The sequence below is a fragment of the Coturnix japonica genome, chromosome 4 (genome assembly GCF_001577835.2).
Source record: "Coturnix japonica isolate 7356 chromosome 4, Coturnix japonica 2.1, whole genome shotgun sequence".
In the NCBI taxonomy this organism is placed as follows: domain Eukaryota; kingdom Metazoa; phylum Chordata; class Aves; order Galliformes; family Phasianidae; genus Coturnix; species Coturnix japonica.
In genome coordinates this window covers 34,522,004-34,543,546 of record NC_029519.1, presented here as the reverse complement: position 1 = coordinate 34,543,546, position 21,543 = coordinate 34,522,004, and the positions used below count along the sequence as shown (strand labels likewise).

At 47.5% G+C, this 21,543-nt stretch overlaps 1 protein-coding gene and 1 long non-coding RNA gene across 2 annotated transcripts in view; both read right to left on the bottom strand.

Moving 5' to 3' along the window:
- Positions 1 to 21,543, bottom strand: part of LOC107313311 — a 105,731-nt gene that overhangs the window by 17,221 nt on the left and 66,967 nt on the right. The window lies entirely within an intron of this gene.
- Positions 301 to 5,592, bottom strand: CXXC4 (CXXC finger protein 4). Its single transcript, XM_015861441.2, has 3 exons — positions 5,480 to 5,592; positions 3,093 to 4,023; positions 301 to 2,987 (listed from the first exon to the last, which is right to left on the bottom strand). Exons 2-3 carry the CDS (start codon positions 3,910 to 3,912, stop codon positions 2,671 to 2,673), a joined length of 1,137 nt encoding a protein of 378 aa, XP_015716927.1. The 5' UTR covers positions 3,913 to 4,023; positions 5,480 to 5,592; the 3' UTR covers positions 301 to 2,670.

The following is a 21,543-nucleotide window of genomic DNA, read 5'->3' as shown; positions in this document are numbered from 1 at the left end:
TCTTGCATCAGGGCTGAACAGCGCACACCAGCTGCAAGCCAGCCCTCCATTCGCTTCTGCTATCATTAACCAAATGGGCAGCAGGGTCAGGAGGGCTTCCTTCCAGAAGGGGAGATGCACAGCCCTAGCTGTCTCCCCATCTCCTTAACCAGCAGCAGGAATGAGACACGTCCGCCCATCCTTGGCAAACAAGTAGTCTCAGTGGGTGAATAAAGATTATGCCTCTTTAAACCAACTGTAAATCTGCATGAAGACAGAACGTACATATACAAGTAGGTAGTGTGCAACGTGACGTCAATCTGAGTTTTACAGATTTATTATTACCGTACATAAAATCTCCTAGTAATATTAACGTACTATGTAAAATACGAGAGTGTTGGGACACTTTGCGGGTGAAAACCGTACGAGAAAAATAGGAAAAAATAGGTCAAGTGTTTTAAAAAAATGCTGGGAGGGAAGCACGCCATTAAAAATGTAAGGGTTGGGGGCTGGAACACATTAGTGTGAATCTCTTCCACTCGGTGTACTGACCTTGAGAGTTGTGTCACACAGAAGAACGAATTTAAAGGAAAAACGAGAGAAATGCTTGCAGTGGGATCAATCAGTTTGCTGTTTATTGTTATTATTCTCGCTCTCCGTTTATTTTGTTTTTAAGCACAGTCCCACCCCTGCCTCAAGCCATCTCCACAACTCACAGCCACGCTGAGCACAACACTCACACCTTAAGGACGCACCGGGACACCCACCCACCCACCCTGGCCATAACCGCCACGCTCCGTTATGTGGTTGAAGAGAAGAAAAGAACAAAAGGGAAATGAGAAACAACCTCAAGGGAAGGCTGCTCCGTTTGGGACTTTCCTCGCCTACTGATCCTACCGCTGTTTGTGCAAGGAAAGAAGCCACGCTCTGTGACGTATTTGTGGCATGAGGTGATGCTCGGCTGACACCTCTACAGGTGGGACCAGAGACCTGCGTTCGTGTGGCTGACGGAAAACCAGCAGGGAGAGGGAATGAAGAGAAGTGAAGGGAGTTGGTTAGGAAAGCAGCCGTGTGGCTAGTAAATCCATGCTTTTTCAGTCACACTGATTAAGCAATTCTATCGGGTAGCGCTCCTTAGCAGCTTTTAAGGCTGCCAAACCCCTCCATCAGGAGTGAGGAAGCTCTGGAGATGCAGCCAGGGAAGCACGTGAGCCCACTGGAAGATCTGCGAGCGTGCAAGCACATTTCCCAAGACATCTCACTTTCCAGACAGGTCGATGAGCCCTCAGAAGCCGTAATTCATCATGTTCAGCCCAGCAGCACTCAGGCTGGCAAAGCCCAACCAGAGAGCCCTGTGTCTTCCTTGCAGACTTTCTACAAAATCAGCCAAGGCGTTACCAAGAAAGCCGTGAGCTGCTGAGCCTATTTGGTTTCTCGTGTGTGGAATCTGTGCTGGGCATGGGGTTAGCAATGCTGGGCTACTACGCATGCGCAACGACAGCTGAGAGCATGCAGAGATACAGAGCAAACTCCAGCAAGAGTAGGTCCCTCACACCAGTGATTCCCTCTAACCAGTGATTCCTTCTCATTGGTGAGAGTGGCAAGGCTGGCTACAGAAGAGTTAACACCATCAACCACCTGTCACTTCAAACCCAAGTGTCCCATGGCAGTGCCAACACCAACACTGCTACCCATGTTGATGTAACGCAGGACAGACCAGCAGGCTCTTGCTACCTTCCCCCACTCTCTAGGCTGGCTCATTCCTGCCTGCATGGAGCCACCACAGCACCAGGGGAAGGAGCACCGTCTCACTTAGCTGCTCATTTCTGTTACTACAGATCCTAATGTCACTCCACGTGCACTGCTCCTCTGCACTGAATCCATCATCCTCAACACCTCCAGACACATCCAATGTAAGCACCTTGCCAGCAACGCTATCATTTTAATAATGACAAGAGATTAAGTGTGATTACTGGGCTTCCCTCTCCTCATTCCCCTGCCTACCAACAATGAGCCCCGGTCGTGCTCCATGCAGCAGGTGTTCTGCCTTCCATTGTCTGTCGGGCTTGGCACGTTCATCAAAACCTCTGCCAACATGGGACCCTGTCGGCACAGCCAGGAGTGCTGGGCATATCCATCACATCCAGTGGCACAGTGTAAAGACAAGTGTGGATGCAGGTCAGACAGCTGACAGCCCAGTACACCCCTGCTATTTCCCCACCATGCTCCCCACGCCAGGATAGAGAAACTCTGCCAAACGTACTACATGGGCACGTGTCACAGCACCAACTCTGCCACCGGCCGGCCCTAGATGGGTGAGCCAATGCTTCCTCAGACTTTTGCTGGGGCACCGCTCAGCTCCAGCTCTCCCTCTCCCCACCACCCCGGCCCTAAAACTGCCCCGAAGCGACCACGATCTCCAGGAAAAGAAAAAGGAAAAAAGGAAAACAAACAAACAAACAAAAACAGCGAAACCAGCCGGCCATCAGTCTGCTGGGTCACGCAGCGGGCGCACCGGGCGAGCAGAACCTCGGCTCGGCTCCGCACGACACGGGGCGACGGGCAGGGCGCGGCCTCCGACCCCGCAACCCGCAGGGGAGCGGCCGCGGGGCGGCGGGGCCGGGGCCGGGCGCGGCGGGGTGAGGGACCGGGGGCGGCGGGCGAGGGGCCGCGCCGGCGGCGGGGGCACCCTCAGAGCCTGAAGGAGGCCTCGGAGAACGGGTGCTGCATCTTGAAGCTAGACAAGAAGCACTGCAGGGGCGGGGGCAGGGGGTTGAGGAGGGACGGCGGGAGGCTGGGGAAAAAGAAATCATCTCCTCTGACCTCTAGCGAAGTGCCAGGTTTTTTCTTAAGCTCTTCACATTTCCTAAATTTGCAGATCTGGTGTCCCGTTTTGCGGTTCCTGCAACTGCTGCAGACTCCACAGTTGATGAGCCGCTTGCAGGGCACGCACACCCCGCAGCGTTTCCGCTTCTTCTTGGCGGGGTTGCCCGCCCCGGCCCCGGCCCCTCCGCCTCCTCCTCCGCCGCCGCCTCCGCCGCCACCGCCGCCGGCCCCCCCGCCACCGCCGCCGCCTCCTCCTCCTCCGCCGCCCCCCGCGCCGGCGGCGGCGCCCAGGGCGGAGGCGGGGGCGGCCGAGGCGTGGCTCTGCGGGCAGTCCGCCAGGTTGGCGATCTGGAAGGCGCTGTCTGTGACGGCGGCCGAGGCCGCGGCGGGGGAGTGCAGGGCCGTCATGACGATGACCCCGGGCGGCAGCGAGAGGCCGCCCAGCGCCGGGATAGCCGAGAAGGTGCCGACGCGCTCGGGGAGGTTCATGATGTCGGCTTCGGCGGCGCCGCACTTGAGCTTGTTCATGCACTCGCCCGCCAGCGGCCGGCAGTGCTCGGGGGCCAGGCCGGAGAGGAAGTTGCCGTTGGCCATGGGCAGCGAGGGCTGCTCGGCCGGCGCGCAGCCGGGCTTGCCCAGGCGCTGCGAGTCGCTCCGGTGGTGCATGCCGCCCCTGCCGGCGTGCAGCGAGGAGGCGGCGGCGGCCGCGGAGGCGGCGGCGACGGCGGCGGAGGAGGAGGAGGAGGAGGAGGAGGGGGGCTTCCTCCCGCCGCCCGCCGCGCCGCCGCCGCCGCCGCCGCTGCCCCAGAGCATGGCGGTGGCGGCGGCGGCGGTGGCGGTGTCGCAGTTCCAGGGGGACATGCCGATGCGGGCGGCGGCGGCGGCGGCGGCGCTGGGGAAGATGGGGGTGGTGATGCGCGCGATCTTCGCCGCCTGCGGGAAGGCGCCGCCGTTGGTCTTGTAGAAGGTGGCGAAGGAGCGGTACCTCTCCATCTCCGAGTTGTAATCCACAAGGCTGTTGAGGGCCCCCTCGGGCAGGTGGCTGTCCTTGGGCAGCCCCGGCGCCTCGGGGTTGGGGCCGCTCTCCACGCACACGTTGGTGTTCATGGTGGCGGCGAGCGGGCGGGGGTCGGGAGGGGGGGGCTCAGTCCCACGCGGGGCGCGTCCTCGGCGACGCCGAGCGGCCGGTCGGCCCGGCCTGCCGCATCCTCACGGGAGCTGAAAGACACAAAGTGGATTCCCAGGGGGGGGCGGGAGCGAGGGGAGGGCGAGGGGAAGTCCCGGCTAAGTCCGCGGGTGGGCGCGGGGCCGGGGCTGCCCACCCGGAGGAGAAAGCGTAAGGGGAAAAAAAAAAGGGAAAAAAAAAAAAAAAAGGGAAAAAATAAAAAAATAAAAAGGGTTTGAGGGGGGGAGGAAGGGGGGATAAAAAAAGAGCTTCGAAGAGAAGGAGGCGGGGAGCCGCCAGCTGCCGCCGTGTCCTTCTGCGCCCGGCGGTCATTAGCGCCGCGGCACAGCTGGCAGCGGGGAGGCAGCCGACAGCAGCGCAGTGGCGCTGGGGCACGCGGGCCGTAGCAGCGCCGAGGCCCCGGGCGCTGCGGGAGCCGGGGCTCACCCGGCGGGGAGGGAGGGATTCCCGTGGCCGTCTGCGGGGAGCCGCGGGGTCAGGGCGGCCGCCCGCGGGCCGCTGCCGGGGGGCTCCGTTTGGAGGCGGGAGGAAGGCACGTTACGGCAGCCTTCGACAACTGAGGCGAAACAGCAGCAGAACTTCAAAAGCCCTCAGTTTCCGAACAGTGGCTCTTTGTTTTCCAGCTGCCGTACCTGAGCGGCTCAGATATTTCCAGCACCTTTTCCGACGGGCGGCCATCGGGCAGGGGCTCGCTCCGGGCACGCCGCGGGGCCGCGTCTAGCTGCCAGACGCCGCCGCGTTCAGTTCCAAATGGTTATCAATTACGGTAATTACGATCGTAATTAGATTAATGAACCGTTCGGAGCCCAACCTACCGAGCGCACCAACTTCATCTTCTCCCGAGGCTCCGAAAAGCGGCTTTTATGTCAACAGATCCGAGCGAAGGGAGCGCGAACCTGAGCGAAAAGCCTCGCCCCGGGCTGGGGGCACGGCGGGAGGAGACCGGGAGCCGCTCCGCGTCCTCCCTTCGGCGGGGAAGGGACGATCCCAGGGCGCAGCCGGCAATACAAAGGCTGCCCCGAGAGGAAGGCGAGCGGAGCCGCACGGCCTCGGGGCCCCCGGCGGCGGCGGGCACGCATCGATCACGCACCGAGAGGCCGCGTGCCCGGGGCTGAGCCTGCAGCCCGCACCGGGGACCGCCGGCGGGAGGCGGCCGTGGCCGTGCATGTTCGCTCCCGCACGTCTGGCGTACAGAAGCCGGGGAGCAGAGGTCATATTTGACATTCGGGAGGAGGGGCGGGGGCAGATTAATTAATAAATTAATGCCGCGGCGCCTTTTCTCGCCCGGCTCTGGCGTTCGGCTACTTTGGCGAGCTCGGAGGACGAGGACGACGGCAAAAAAAATAAAAAAAGAAAAGATAGAAAAAGCCGCTGGCAAAGCACAAAATGAGAAAGATAAAGAAAGAAAAGCCACCCCCCGAAAAAAGAAAACAAAACAAAACACGGAGAAGGAGGGAGGAGAGGGGAAAAAGCAAAGCAGTCACTTACCGGGCTCCTTATTGGGGGGGCTCGGATGCGCAGCCTGCCCGCCGCTAATTAGTTGCACATCAGTCCGTAACACAAAGAACGAGAGGGAGCAGCGGCGGCAGCGAGCATCCAGCTGTGTCCTGGCGGCTCCTCAATTACAACTTTGCGACTTGTAAACAAACTGCGAGGGGCGGCGGGAAGGGGCGCGGGGGGCGGGGGGTGCCCATCCGGCAGCGCCGAGCCGCTAAACAAATACCTGCGAGCGCCGTTCCCCTCGCTCCCTCTCTCCGTCTCGTTGCAGAGAAAGGAGGAGGAGGAGGCGGGGGAGGCGGCGGGGGGCGAGGAAGGAGCAGGCACCGAGGGAGCGCGCGTGTGAGCGTGTGTGTGTGTGTGTGTGTGTGTGTGCGTGCGAGGGCGGGCGGGAGCCCGGGGCCGCGTCCCCGCGCCGCGGCCGTGCGCGCCGGGCGGGCGGGGCGGGAGGGAGGAAGGGTGGGAGGGAGGGAAGGAGGGAGGCGGCGGGGCCGGGGGGAGCGGGCGGGGATGCGGGAGGCGGGCGGCCGCTGCCCAGCCGCCGCGAGAGGCGCGCACGGGCCGCCACCCTCGATCGTCAACATCGTTCGTTGCCGCTACTGCCGATTTTGCGGGCGGTTTAGTTGCTGCGCGTTGCGGGCAGGTGGAAGGGAAATAGCCGGCTTGCTGATGTGACTCGGCCTCTGGAAACCCACGGTGTGCCCGCCACCACGTTGCCATTGGAAAGACAAAGTTGGGTGGCAGCGTCGGTGCAGGCCACGCGTGGGGTCACCCCATGGGCACCCGGCCAGGCGCACGTCGATCACAAACCCTCTGCTTTGAATCTTACATTTGCCTCTGGTCCAACAGAGCAACGGCAGCCCAGGTCCATCGGACAGTCCAGAGTTAGATGAGAAGCCGCTGCATTGGTATCGAGGACCAGCACGCGTTATTCAGAACCCGCTGCAGTGCATCGGACTGATTATCTGCCTCTAAACACGCAGTGTGCATTTGAAAATACCCCAAACAGGTGTTAATGCACTAAAGCATCAGCTCTCAAGGAGACGGCACGATCTCGTAGGACAGTTCTTTTGGGAAAAACTTTTGGGAAAAAATATAACTGAGGGGAAATGGTGCTTTAGGTACATCACAAAGTGGAGGGGCTCCAAGTACACGATGGAGCTGTTATGTCCCTGTTCACTGCAGGGGAGTCAGATCAGATGGCCTTTAAGGTCCATTTTGACTCAAACAGTTCTTGATTACCTACCCATCTCCCCTTCCTTTAGTTCCCATGCCCTGTGCAATACCCGCAAGCACACGGTTCAAACAGAATCCTCCTGAACTGCACATTTCCTCCTACCACAGCTATGGTCACACACTAGCAATCCTTTGTGAGTTAATTTACTACTCACAAAATGTTACATTGTTAATAACCTAAAAGAAGAAAGGAGAAAAACCTCTACCCATCTTTTCTCATGCAAAGGAAGGACGTTTAATATATATTTTTGTCATGTGAGTTGGATTGTGCTGCTATAGATAATGCTTCCGCTCCAGCTTGGAAAACTTGCACACTTTTCTAGTGCCTGGGAAGAAGCATGGAATTCACTCCAGATGGGTTCTCTCCAAAACCTTCTGTTCAGGAAAGTCGTTTTGTTTGCAGATAGGAGCTTGTTTTATCCTGCAGCCCACCCCAAGCTCAAGAGTATCAGAGGATGGGAAGAATGGAAAATGTACAGGTGTCTGTCAGCAAGGCAGCCAACGTTCCAGCTACAGCTTTCTCAGGAGAAGCCTTACGAAAGCAACTCCAGATTGTCCTTCTCACCATAATCCCTGCTTTGATGGAAGGGATGGAAAGTTAGAAATCCCAGGTTCTGCTTTCCATCCAGAAGCCACTGCTATTTTATTTCAAGCAGGAATGCAGTGAACACAGGAGCTACTCTGCTCTGGTTGTTCAAAAAAACAACTGTAAAAAAATGATCAGAAATTCTTTTTTTTTTCTGCTCTTGTTCACTCCATGCCTTGCTCTTGTGCCTATCTGTAAAGTGGCCATGGTAAACCTATCCTAACCTGCTGTTGATCCTATTAGCATTGTACTAGCATTAGAAAAAGGTGGGAGATAGATAGCAGCAAACATGCCCAACTTTTTGAATACCTCCTAAAACAACAAAAGGAAAAATACAGAGTCATAGAGTGGTTTGTGTTGGAAGGGACCTTTAAGACCGTAAAATCCTAAAGAAATACTTTCTTTGGTTGTGGTGTTGCATAGGTTTGGCCACTTTCTCCCTGAAATAACCACAGATTCTGTTATCATTTCAGTTCCACACTCGAGAAAAGGCATGTGTATATTTACAGTACTGTCAGTGCCTTGCTCCCTTCATTTGTTGTCATATTTTCACCGTTAGAGATGCAGATTCATATGGAATAAGCTTGCTTTCCAAATACTCAATTTCACACAACGCTATTATTTATGGTTAAGGCTTTATTGGGAGGAATGGTGATCAATCACTCAAAGCTGGTGACAGTGGCAAGAGCATTCATTTCCTATGGGCCACCCTTCTGACTGGCAGCAAGCACCAGCACACAACGGATGGCCACATCCTTTACTGTCCCCTGAGGTCGTGTTAATCAGCCTTTGGCTTTTCTGCCAGAAAGCATAAAAAAGGGATTCCACATTCCATGTGGTGTAGGACTGATGGATAATCCCATAGCAGTACTCTAGACCATCCCCAGTGCCCCCAGAATCCATTTCTTTCCTAGATTCCCCTGGCATCCCACAGCCGAACAGCACTGTGGAGGTCAGTTGGCTACTTTACACATTAGGGAATCTAAAACATGCCAGATGCTGACAGCACAGTATCCATCATCTAATGACACAATTATCATCTCCTTTCCAATGCTGGACGTTTAGCAGCAGGCACCATCTTGCAGAAGTAACTTCTGGGGTTCAAATAATGCTAACTTCCATCACCCTGTAATTGTCACCCCAGCTCTCTGAGTACGTCTCAGTGTGGTGCTACTCACTGCTGTGACCCTGCAGAGTCAAGAAAGGGATTGTTGGGAAAAGGAAATGAGATGCCTGATGCCAACAGCCAGTGAGAAGAATGCATCACACTCAAAGAACAGTGACAAAACATGAGCTACTGGACCCGGGCAGGTGGACAAGAGGGTATGTGCTGAGGAGCCAACAAAAGTTGGCAAGAGAAATGGATAAACTGTATCAAGAGGATATGATAGAAACAGAGGGGCAGGACAAAATACAGAAGATACAAAATTGCTTTGTCTCAACGAGAGCTATCCTTTCTCACATGTGCGCAGTCCCAACCAAAGGCGCAGTCACACCAGTATTTCAAGCCAGAAACAGAGCTGTTTCAGGGCAGCTGGTGCTGCACTGCCTGGACCACCTCGGCTGCCCCTCCCTCACCAGCTGCTCCCCTGCCTGTGTGCTTGCACTGTCGATCACCTCCAGCCCGTGCTGAGCCCTCCCTGGGTGTAACTCTACCCTCAAGCAAGCGCGCACCTGCTGTACGCCACAGCCATACAACACAGCAAACATGGCCCTGAGTACAGGGATCTTGTTAAAACATGCTGCAGGCAGGCCAGGAGATGCTATCAAGAAGCTAAACAAGAAGCAATGTACCTCTGGTCTTGAAATTCTTGCCTGTTATCCCCACTGAAATCTACTTGACTCAAAGTTGCAAAGTGTTACTGGAAGCAGGACGGCAGAAGTGACCCTTGTGAATTCATTTACTGCACTCAGTACTTAAAGGCCCACAACTTTTAAGTTGGTAACTGAGATTAACAGGCTTCTCTCTTTTATACCTAGGATTGTACTGAATTACAGAAATGACACAAAAAGCAACACAAATGACTTTAGAGCAGAGCTCGCGTAGCATGCAGAGCTTCCTTAGTACCCAAGTCCATTTAACATGCGAGTTTGCTGTTACACACAGTAATGAACTGACCAACATACAATTGCCTGTATAGACAAAGTGGACATTAAGGCTTTACACAACACTATCAAAGTATTTAGAAATTAGTTTATCATGCATAGCAAAGATGGGTTTCTTGAGACTTCTAATGAAAGCTGATATAGCCATTACCTGATTACTGTAACGTACACGCAATCATTAATACACAAGTCCTCCTTAACGATCTTTACTTTATGGCCACAGCTATCCTAGGAGGAAACAGGAGGGGGGAAGGGGAAAGCAACGCTTCTTGCATGTGTTTATGCCAACTATAATGGGGTTGTGGCACTGAAGAACGCCAATTAGACACCAATGTTTATTTTGTGGCCTTGACCACAAGATGTGGGTCTAACAAGACATAGGCCAGCAGTATCTGATGTTCTGAGGGCAGATGGGATGAAATGACACTGTTTGAGATCAATCCAGGGGCTATGGCCAGTTTCCTGCAGTGTCAGGGATTGCTGGCTAGTATGTGAAGGAGGTCTGAATTGGCAGTCCCCATTTTATCTGCACTGAGCCAAGTCCTGTTACAAGTAAAAGGAACTGAGCCCTGGCATCTGCATGTAAACGATGATCGTGTTATTCAGCAGCAAAAAACACATAGAAAGTAAAGATTCATAAGGGATCTGGTAATTATTCCTCAAGTTTGTTCGGTAAACTGCATTCTGTTATTATTTTGCTGCTGACTTCTGCTAATAATTTGCTCTCCATTTATAAAGAATAGAGCCCCCAAAAATTTGTTGGCATCTGGCTCAATCAAAATGAAAAAAGTCATAATAAGAAAACTGTCTTTCAGAAAGAGTGAGGATTGTGTTCTCTGAATGTAGATTTTTTTAATGACTTTGGATTTTGCAGATTGTAGTCATTATACAGCTATTTATGAGAAGTATTATTGTTGTCTCTGTCAACAAAAAAACCTCAAGAACACTGTCTGTCACCTAGAATTGGTTTTGCCACAAAATAAATCTTCTCTCAGTGTTTCCGTAGATGTTTTCACAGGATCGTTAGAGAACCTGAACCCCACTATTAGTGTAAATTAAAAATTATTTAATAGTGCTGCCTGTGAAAGGGTGCTGTTTTTACAGCTGTCAAAGACCTCAGACACTGATCATTTGGTGTAACAATACGTTATTTTCTTTTAGTACTTCTAGACAAATTGCAGGTGTTATCTTATGATTCTTTTAATGCCTGTGTTATTGTAAAAGCACTAGTATGAGTGAATAAATAGTCACCTAAAATAGGCATTGATTTTGCATCTTTAAAAGCAAAGTACCAAGAACACCAGTAATATGTTTACCTCAAAAATATAGATATCTTCATATACCATTCCATTCACACTGGAAGTTTTAGAGGTTTGTACCTCTTTGGAGAGAGTTCCCACTGTGTATCATTTACACCTCATGTAAACTTGTAGGTTAAGTGGTACATTAGTCTTGTTTGAAATCAGAAATTACACCTATCCTTTGGGAATGCTTCTAAATATTTTGACTAATGACAGAGCTTTTCAGCCTTTCTCTTTGTTCAAGTCAGAGTTGGCTCCTTGTTGCTTCCCCTGTTGCTCCTTTTCCCATGTGCAGAATCTCACCTGCTAAAACCCACCACAACCAAGCATGCAGTAGACTGTAGATAAAAGACAGCGTTCAAAGAAATAGGAACCACCGAATTTCTCATTCATGCCATCACCACAAAACAGTGGGGTCACAGTAGACCTGCAGCATACACGAAGAAGTAGGTCCTTAAGGAATGCATGTCTTCACATATTGAAAGAAGAACAGGGGCTGCACGTTTTCCAGCCATGTGCAATTCCTAGCAGTGCATAATTCTATTTACATTCATGTGTCTCACTTCCTGCTGCAGCTGTAATAAACATCCTTTTATATTTGACAATTTCAGGGTTACTCATCTTTCTTTCCTACTGTTACCAAGTCTCTATTTCAAATATCTGCCTGTATCCTGCTCTTTCCAGTATGATATATGAGTCTACAGATAATATACGTACCCCATGTATATAGATGCCCATGTGAGGCTTCCAGAATTTACTGCACTGTTCCCTCTGGCTGATGTTCTTCCTTGGCAACTGTGCCCCACACCAATCCTTTCAATGCCATCAGCTCACCTGCCCTTCCTCTGCATATGGTCCAACTCAAAAGACTTGCTTGTTTTTTCTGACAGAACACTAGAAGTTTCCAAACAACTTTTGCTTCCTAAGGTAGATTTCAAAATGGATATATGTGTATGCATATATACAATGGTCACTGGCTTGTGCAGTGGTCTTAGGAAAGACCAAACTTTAGCTGTCAATAGCATAATACTTACTGGAATCCAGTAAATTCTACAACACATTCATGCACAATTGTAATGTTTTCTCCACAGAATATGTTGTGTTTTCCAGTTACAACATTTAAAAGGGAGACAGGGAAATAAAAGAGAATAGGCAGAAATAGATGCTAATCAGAGAAAGCAGCCAGGTCCCAGAAAAACATCCAGGAGAAAAAAGAATCTTTAACAATTTCTTCTGGTTTGACATAATTTTCTCCATTTACTACTCATTTTCTCTGCAGTCTTTACCTCTTAACAACCCATTAACGTACCATACAAGTCAAGAGTTTTCAGGATTGCATTTCCAACATTTGTTTCTCCTTGCTATTTTTCCAATTTTTTTTTTTTAATTCAAAAATTGTACTAAATTTTAAATTTCACATTTACTGTTATATTTATGGAGTCTCACTTTCCTTTAAATGACTTCAACTCCTCCTTATTTTATGTGATTCCAATCAATTAGCCATCATGCCAATATACCACCAAGAATCGAGCATAATTACTCCAGGGTGAGTCACTCTAGGGCTTTACATTACTTTGGTTTGGGGTGCTGGAGAAGTCAGTGTAATTAAGAAAGGTTTATAGTCTTAATAAATATCCCAGAGTTATCCTTCCCTTGTATCTTTATCCCTTTCCTCACCATCTGAAGTCCTGTCCCTGCCAATACTAGCCATGGGTAAATGACACCCTTGCAACTCTTCTCTGCTGAACCTTTCTCAGGAAAGGAACCTTTCTCAGTTGGACACATGACACTGAGTCTGGCTTTTATTTTTTCTTTTCCTTTTATCTGGTGTAAAGGAGCAAAAGAGCTAAAACTCTCACCTTCTCTCTCTTCGTTAAGGATAATGTATTCAGATCTCCGAAGAGAAGTGCCTAATGCTATAAGCACATTGTCTTAGAGAAAGAATATCACTTGAAAAGCTTAAATGTATCGAAGTCAAAGGCAACCACATTTCTAGCACTTCCTACAGTCCCTGTCTTGGAAAAGGAATTGCCACAAGAGGTAATATCAAAGAGTACCGAACATGGGATTTCAGGAGATCATTTTTGTATACTAGATGCATTCTTTACAAGGGTTTTTTAAATTCTAAGAAAGAGCCTCAGAATACAGGAGGATGTGCATATACATATATGTCTTTGACAGCATTTAATTCCTCCTTGTGTTTTACCCTAAAAGATTTATCTTGTAGGCTCTGCAATAGACTTAGGGGAGCAGGGATGTCTACTGGCTCAGTAATGGCGATGAAAGTCAGACAACCCTACTGCCTCCATTTCATTCAGAAGCTATCTGCCTCCTGGTTGCTTCTGGTTATGACCCAGGAAAAAGTGGATGCATGGTCTTATACATCATAGAAACTAAAAGCTATATGTTAATGATTGCGTGCTGTTTTTACCTTGTAAAGACAGTTCTATTACTTCTAGTTGGTCATTGTTTGATTGGGAAGTAGGAGGAAAGGGAATGTATGATTGAGTTCTAACAACATGTAAAAAGCATCAACGATTTTAACCTGCATTTTCCCTTCCGTCATACTCTCATCTCAGTTAAGGCTTCTCGTTTGATGTTTTCCTCCACTGACTATGACCATCCTTTAAAACACTTGAGATGAAGTCAGGTAGATCAAATAGAATATGGTATAATCTGTGTACGCTCTAACAGCATTAGCACAAATCAGCAAAGGGAATGGATTACTTCCCCACTCAACTTAAACTCATTTTTGCCCTTAAGTGCCATACACGTATAGAACACCAAGGGTAAAGAGGATCAAGTAACATTAATTGCACAGTTTGGGGCACCATTTAGACTAGCTGCTCCAAACAATTAGACAAATCAAGCTTTTGGTTTAGATGCCTATGTGTTGATAGGAAAGTGCACTGTATCGGCTGGTCCAACTCAGTCTCCTTGGGTTTCACTTTGGCAAGGGAGGTTACAACTGCAGTGCTTTACCAGAAGCTCTTGGTGACAGCCAGATTTTGCTAAGGTATTAAAGCTATTCCTGCAAAGGCCCACTGCCTTTTCCATAAATTAGAAACCGCATTAGTGTTCAGTCAGGTTGCACAAGAAGAAAACAATACATCTAGCTAATACCACGTATTCACTTTGCATTATAGCTTGCTTCCCATCTATTATAAACTTTTCTCCCTCTGCAATAAATTGACCATCCTTTTTTTTCCCCCTCCTTTTCAGATTTCCTGATTCCAAACCTCTCACTAAGCTTGATTTGCTGCTTCTGCTGGGCCACCTAAACTATACCATGTGCATTATACCTCAGGGTAGATCATTAATTCTCACCTCTTTGATTTAGCTGCAGTCTCACTCAGATTCCTGCATCATTTTATCTCCCTCGATTTTTCCTGCCAGTTTGAAACTCAGCTTTGGTCCTGCCTCCTTAAACATCAGAAGAAAATACATTTCTTTTACCTTGACCTCATTTTCTCACCTGACAACACTCGGCTTTTTTACTGATGTCTCCCCAAATCGTGTTTTTGCCATTTAGCACTAAGGAAAGCATTTCTGTGTTTCAGCAAGGGCAGCTATTTGCGTTCCTATCATGTTCTGATTCATCCCATGCATCTGCCTGTGCAATTCTGAGCTCAGTGCCAAAACAATTTGGGAGTTTGTATTAGAGCTAGAAAGCCTTTCTACTATCTTGATGGCTTAGCTGTATTTGCAGTGCCATATTAATACGAACGAGTCAACTCTGCATTCACCAGTACTTTTCTGTGCTCCTTCCTTTACTCTGGATCGATGTTGGCCCTTGGTTTCAAATTGTAAAAAGCTATTATCCTGGCAAAAATGCAGATCTCCAACTTTCAGGCTAAACCCACGGTTCAAACACTTTTACATTTAATTCAGTATTAACTTCCTTCACTTTTCAGTCATTGACTCCAAGTTCAGGTTCATATTCTTCTCAGTGTCATCTCCACTGCTCTATAGCATTAGCAGCCCTTTCAGAAAAGGTAGGATAATGTTATCTTTCTTTTATCAAATACTGCCACCAGAGCTTAATCATTAACGCTTGTTAGTATAGATGGTCCACGATTTGCTTGTCTCAGTAATTTCACCTCAGTGTAATGCTCATCAAACCACTGCATCCACTATGAACTCATCAGAAAAAAAGCATCTCGTTTAAACTCGAGAGGAAGCTGGCCTGGCAACCCTGGAGATCAAAGTACACTAATGTATTTGCAGGAGCCCGACATGCACCCACACAATCTTCTCTCATATTTAACTGTGCAAAGTGCATCCCTTTTCCCCCTGGGAAGCCACCTTTACTCATCAGCCCTTCAGTTCTATTACCAAGCCAGTCCTCTCCCAATACAGAATGCAGGCAGCATACTAGCTGTGGGGTTAATTTTTTTCATTTTGCATGTATCCATCTACTTTCAGCACTTATAAAGGCACCCAAACCACACCAAATTGCACCAATCATCTGCTGCTGCTACTAAACGGAGCCACCAATACTGATCTCCTCCAACTCTCCAAACACAATTTATTTTTAAATGAATATATAGTTCAGAATCCTTCTCGCTAATGAAAAGCCACAACTGTGTCTGTTTTACACAGCAGGAATTGACTCAAGGACTTTATTTTCACAGTGGTGCTTTGCAGCTCGCATCACTATGGGCTCTGGAAACCAAGCCTAGGAGATTTTGTATCAGGTGGGCTTCGGCACATAGAAAAACAAGCTGCAGTAGGGGACCAGAGATAATTAAATCAAAAGAGTTTAATAGAAAAGTGAATGTCTCAACTTGCCACTTGGTCTAACCAGAGCAAAAGAGAAGCTGTTCAAAAGCTTCACAAAGGAATTCTAGGGAGAAAGGTGTAAAAAAGCAAGATGCCACTTAGTTGGTTTGACTGGGTGTGATGGCACTTGCCACAGAGGGTAAGAGGCAGAACGTCACAGTTGTCATCACCAGCACGCAGCATCTAACTGCTCAAGCAGTGTGTGGCTGTGTGCACTCTGACACCTGCAAGAACAGAAGTCCAAATGAAAGCAGCTTTTGAAAGTATCATCCTCTCACCTGTAGGTAACTTCTCCTGCTCTGCCTCCCTTTCTGTCCTTGATGCTTCTTCCATGTTCTTGGCAGCACCCTGACCACCAGCACTCACAGCTCCAGGGGAGTGGGTGTCTGACTCAGGACAGAATATACCTTGCATTATCTTAAGCTTTGCATTAGTATAAGGGCTTTAATTTTATTTATTTTGTCTGGGTAGTGAGTGTGGATTAACAGTGCATTATCTAGCCTCTTTCCAAGGCTGTCATCTGATCTCTTGCTTGACAATCCAACTACTGGTTGGAATCTCCCAAAGGCCTTGCACCCCAAGCTACTGGGGTGAGAATTTCACAAGACTTCTGATCCTTATTTAAGCATCTAAATAAATGTCAAGCTTCTCCAAGAGTCATGCATGTTGAGTGCTACATGAAGTGTTGCTATGAGATTAGCTCTTGAACGTTCAGCCCTATGAAGCATGATTGTGCTATTTACTACTGCCAGGACCTTCTGGTCAAACTGGAGAGCAAGAAGAAAATGCACAGGCAGTGGAAGCAGGGACAGGTAAGCTGGGAGGAGTAGAGAGATGCTGCTAGGCTGTGTAGGGATGGGGTCAGGAAGGCCAGGTCCCAATTAGAACTGTATTCAGCAAGGGGTGCAAAGAAGGATAAGAAAGGCTTCTATAGGTAAATCAACAGGAACAGGAAAGTCCAAGAGGGCACATCCTCCCTAGTGAGCAAACAGGCAGCCTGGTAACAACGGACACAGAGAAGTCTGATGAGTATTCAACAACTTTTTTGCTTCAGTCTTCACTTGCAACTGCTCTACACACAATCTTTGAGTGGGTAGTTCAGAACATGGGAACAGGGGAAGTGCTGCCCCTCCTGCTATATGTGAAGATCAGGTTAGTGACCCCCTGAGGATCCTGAATATCTCTAAGTCTATAGGTCTTGATGAGGATGCATCTCAGAGTCCTGAGAGAATTGGCTGATGTAGTCATCAAGCCACTCTCAACAACATTTTAAAAGTCATGGTGGTCAGGGGAAGTCCCTGGTGACTGGAAAAAAGGTAGAAAAGATGGCCAAGGGAACTACTGATTTGTTAGCCTCACCTCCATGCCGGGGAAGATCATGAAGCGGATCCTCATGGAAGCTATGCTAAGGCACATGGAAGAGAGGAAAGTGAGATGGGATAAACAGCATGGTTTCACCAGGCACACATCCTGCCTGATAAACCTTGCCACTTTTTATGATGGTGTAACTGTGACAGTGGACAAAGGAAGAGCCACTGATGTCATCTATCTGGACTTCAGTAAGGCCTTTGACCTTTAAGGCCTTCTCTCCAAATTGGAAAGACATGGACTTGATGGGTGGACTGTCTGAAAGATGAGGAACTGATTATGAGATCATGCTCTGAGTGGTGGTCCATGACTCAATGTCTGAATGGAAATCAGTGATGATCACTGCCCCTCAGAGGTTAGTACTGGGACCATCTTCATCAATGGAACCAAGCAACTTTGCAGATGACATCAAGCTGTGTTCATTGCAGTTGACACACCACCGACAAAGTGTCATCCAGAAAGACCTAAGCAGCCTCAAGCAGGAGGTTCAGGTGAACCATGTGAGGTTCAACAAAGCCAAGCACAAGGTCCACACCTGGGTCATGGAAAACCCTGCTATCAGTACAAGTTAGAGAGGGTAACGATAAAGCACAACCCTGCCAAAAAAGACCTGAGGGTACTGGTGGATGGCAAGCAGGATATGAGCCAGCAGCATTACCTCACAGCCCAGAAAGTCAACATCTGTCCTGGGCTGCATCAACAGAAGCATGACCAGTAGGATAACGAAGGTGATCCTGCCCCTCTGCTCTGCACTGTGAGACCTCACCTGGAGTACTGCATCCAGATGGGGAGTCTTCAAGTACAGTAGAGATGTGGACCTTCTGAAGCATGTTCAGAGGAGGGCTACAAAAATGCTTCAAGGGATGAAACACCTTCCCTACAAGGACAGGCTGAGAGCTGAAGCTGTTTAGCATGGAGAAAAGAAGGTCCTGGGGAGACCTGAGAGTGCCCTTTCAGTACCTAAAGGGGGGTGTAAGGAAGGGGACAGACTCTTTAGCAGGGTCTGCTGTGACAGGACAAGGGAAGATTTCCCAGAGAGGCAAGGGAAGTCCCATCCCTGGAGACAACCAAGATCAGGCTGGAGGGGGCTCTAAGCACCTGAGGGAACTGTAGGCGTCCCTGTTCATTGCAGAGGGCTTGAATCAGATGGCCCTTAAGGATCTCTTCCATCTCAAACAATTCTATTACACTGTTTATGGTGCTTTTTTCAGATGAGACTGAAATTCCCAGTATTTCTAATCATCAGAGACTATATAGAGGTATGCATTACATGAATAATTACATTTTTGCCTGCCTGTCTCTCTGCATTTCCCTGATGGGAAGATACTTCTTCCTGAACAGAGTAGCCCAATCATTTGGGATACTAAATCCCTACAATTCACAAATGACTCACCAGAGGCAGGGGAAAGACTGGATCCATAATGTAGCTGGCACAGGCACCCAAAGCAGTGGGTTCATTTCCCAAGCTAATGCTTTATTTTGGGAACTGTGATACTGAAAGATGCCAGGTTTCTCTAGGTTATCACTAATGTCATTGTGCCAGTCATAATGTTCAAATGGATTCAAATAAATTAGCCTAAGAGTTGAACCAGTTCCTGAATTACTACATAAATTACTGAGTACAGTGCATTCAAACTTTTTACAGTATCGCTTGCTTCACAGTTTGGGCGGAAGGATTTCACCATGTAGGAATGCCACATTAATTTTACATTTAATAGTGATATTTCGTTGCTTCTGAAACTTCTCACACTATCTCGTTTCTAGTAGCCATTCCTAAGTCATGTTTTTATCTGCCAAGATGACATGTTCGAAGAACCTTGGCAAAGCTTCTATGAAAAACTTGCATGAAAAATACGATCACGAGTATCACTTCCCAAATGTGAGAAAAATACAGCGCAGTGCTTTAAAGGCCAATTAATTATGGAATAATTCCTGCAAACTGTAGCAGTAATTAATGAGCAAGTAACACGCAGTATTTGGAAGCAAGCAGCAGTTAGCAAACACTGTGCTCAGTTTTGTGGTTGCAATTCAAGAAAAAGTCTTCTACCCATTTAATGATAATGGGGATTAACAAATTCCTCTAGTTAATGACGTGTCTTGCACTTATATCATCTAGTTGTAATCTGAAAGATGACTATGCAAAAACAGAGCACCTTCTTTCCTGCATGCATTCACAGGAGAGAGAATCAAGTTTCCATAAGAGTTTGTTTGGATTGAGAAACCAGCTACGATTAATTCAGGGCAGACAGCTGTAAGCCCAGAAAAATTAAGATTTCACTGCACACCAGGAAGGACAGATGCTATAACTGGGGTTCAAGTGGCTTTCTTCTCATGCTGAGTGTAAGCAAGACTGATCCCCTTCTCCATCCTTATGATACATCCTCTGAGCTTTGTGAAGCAGCTCTGACAGCCCTGAGAATGGAATGAGTGTGACCTGTTCCCTTAGCAATTGGTGGGAAGGTCTGCCCAGCTTCTGTATGCACCTCCAACATTGACCTGAATAAATTTTTTCAGTTGTGGACCAATGGATTTATTTTCCAGATTGTGTAATCAGCCCCAGCACAGCTGAAATCCACTGACAACCTACAAAATCAGTTTAATTATGTCTTATCATCAAGGAAGATCTCCAGAGAAGGGCCTCTTTCTCACACTGTATTTGTACAGCAACCAAGGAGAAACCAGTGCTAATTGGCAAGTCCATTACATAAAGTTCTTGGTAAAAAATAAATAAATAAAAATTACAAAAGACCAGACACATGACTGTCATGCAGCCAGACACTGGACAAGGTAAAGCAAGGTTTTAACTTAGAAATGCAAGAAAGCTGATTCTATTTTTATTTTACTAGCAACAAACTCAAGAAACGTGCAGAATATTTTTACACAGAGTGTCACTGTGCTTTAAAACTCCAGGTTGTTTTAGCATTACCCTTCAATAATCCCAAAGAGAATCAATTTTCTGAAATGCATTAAGACTGGTGTTTTTTCCATGAACTGCTTCCAATAGTGCAAAGAAGCTGACTAAGAAAAGAAAGACGCCTTTAAGTAAACTTACATCTGCTACCCAAAGGGTCTGCCTCCCCAAAGTATGGAATGCATTACGCATGTTCAAATTGAAAAAAAAAAAAGTTGAAAAACACTTACTGGACAGTGGATCTATTCACCTGAGAAGGCATGCAGAAATCTTGAAACAAGGTATATTCTTAACACTCAACTTTTCAGCCCTGAAGTGGCCAGAAAGAGCAAAACTTCAAGTCCCATCGCTTGTTTCAGATAACCTTCTTCCCAAATTGAAAGCGTCCAGAATTTGGGACTTGGGATCACCCAACTGTTCTGTGGTAGACAGCATCTGCTGTGTTCTGCAACGTTCTCTGGGCTTCTCTGCCCCATCAGGAATGCAACCTCAGTACAAAATAGTTTAAGAACTGAATGACTGACTCTTATAGCAGGTGCTCAAATCCCTGCAGTCCAGACTTCCAGGGAACAACACTTTTTTTCCAAGGGCAATTGCTTTGGTCTGGTCTTCATGATTACAGCCCAGTTGCCTCTGAATTTGGACAGCTAACACTTGACACACAGCTTTCTGCGCTAGATATGGTCTGGTTTTCCAACAAGAAGCAACCCCAACAGCTCCACAGATGTTTAAAAATAGAGAAAAAAGAAAAGAAAAGAAAAGAAAAGAAAAGAAAAGAAAGAAAGAAAGAAAGAAAGAAAGAAAGAAAGAAAGAAAGAAAGAAAGAAAGAAAGAAAGAAAGAAAGAAAGAAAGAAAGAAAAGAAAGAAAGAAAGAAAGAAAGAAAGAAAGAAAGAAAGAAAGAAAGAAGAAAGAAAGAAAGAAAGAAAGAAAGAAAGAAAGAAAGAAAGAAAGAAAGAAAGAAAGAAAGAAAGAAAGAAAGAAAGAAAGAAGTGTGTGCTTGCCATGTGTTCGAATTTACAGTAATTTGGGTTTTTTAAGAAATCTGAATCAAGAGTGCATACCATGTGAAGAAAATGCATGTGATCCATGCAGTATTGCCCAAATGCTTGCAGAAAGACCACTAATGAATTTAAGCTCCCAGGTCTAAGCCTTTCGTTTTTCTCATACACTTTAACAATCTTGGCAGGAGGTGTCAACCTGAGCCAGAAGGAGGCTTATCTTTCCTCATGATTCCGCCTTAACTTAGACAGCGGAAGTATCTAATATGAAATATTGACAGGTTGAGATTGATCTGTCACAAGGGCATTAAGAATTTATTGCTGCACAAAGAAGAAAAAAAAAAAAAAAGAAAAAAGGCAACTTTTTTAGATGTCTAAACTGCTTTTATTTTGTCAAAGAATAAAGGAAAAGACAAATGCCGAATGTACATAAAACCAATCATGGGACTGCATTTCTTTTTCCTCACTTTCTTGAGGAAAGGAGAGTGTTAAACTGTCATCCACTAAAAGCAGCGATTTTATGCTGAGGTCTCCAAGTCAGTGAATTTACATTTCGTAAGAAAACCCTGAGGGGCTTTCAGCTACCTTGCTTAAAAGGTAGACAGATACATTTACAGCAGTGCATGCAGAGCTCCATGTGCTAACATGGCCACAGAGCTAAAGATTCGCTTTCTGGCACATGTGTGTTAGGGGTGACTTAGTTCTAAGCAGGTAATGCATAAGGACACTTTTATGTGTTGGCTGGGAATACAGTTCAGTAAAGAA

Bases quoted from the DNA above. Each gene is read 5' to 3' on its own strand.
- CXXC4 (XM_015861441.2), bottom strand. From the start codon at position 3,912: ATGAACACCAACGTGTGCGTGGAGAGCGGCCCCAACCCCGAGGCGCCG. The intron at 2,988-3,092 runs GCGCCGCCGCCG...GAGGAGGCGGAG, and splicing joins CGCCCCCGCCTCCGCCCTGG to GGGCCGGGGCCGGGGCGGGC.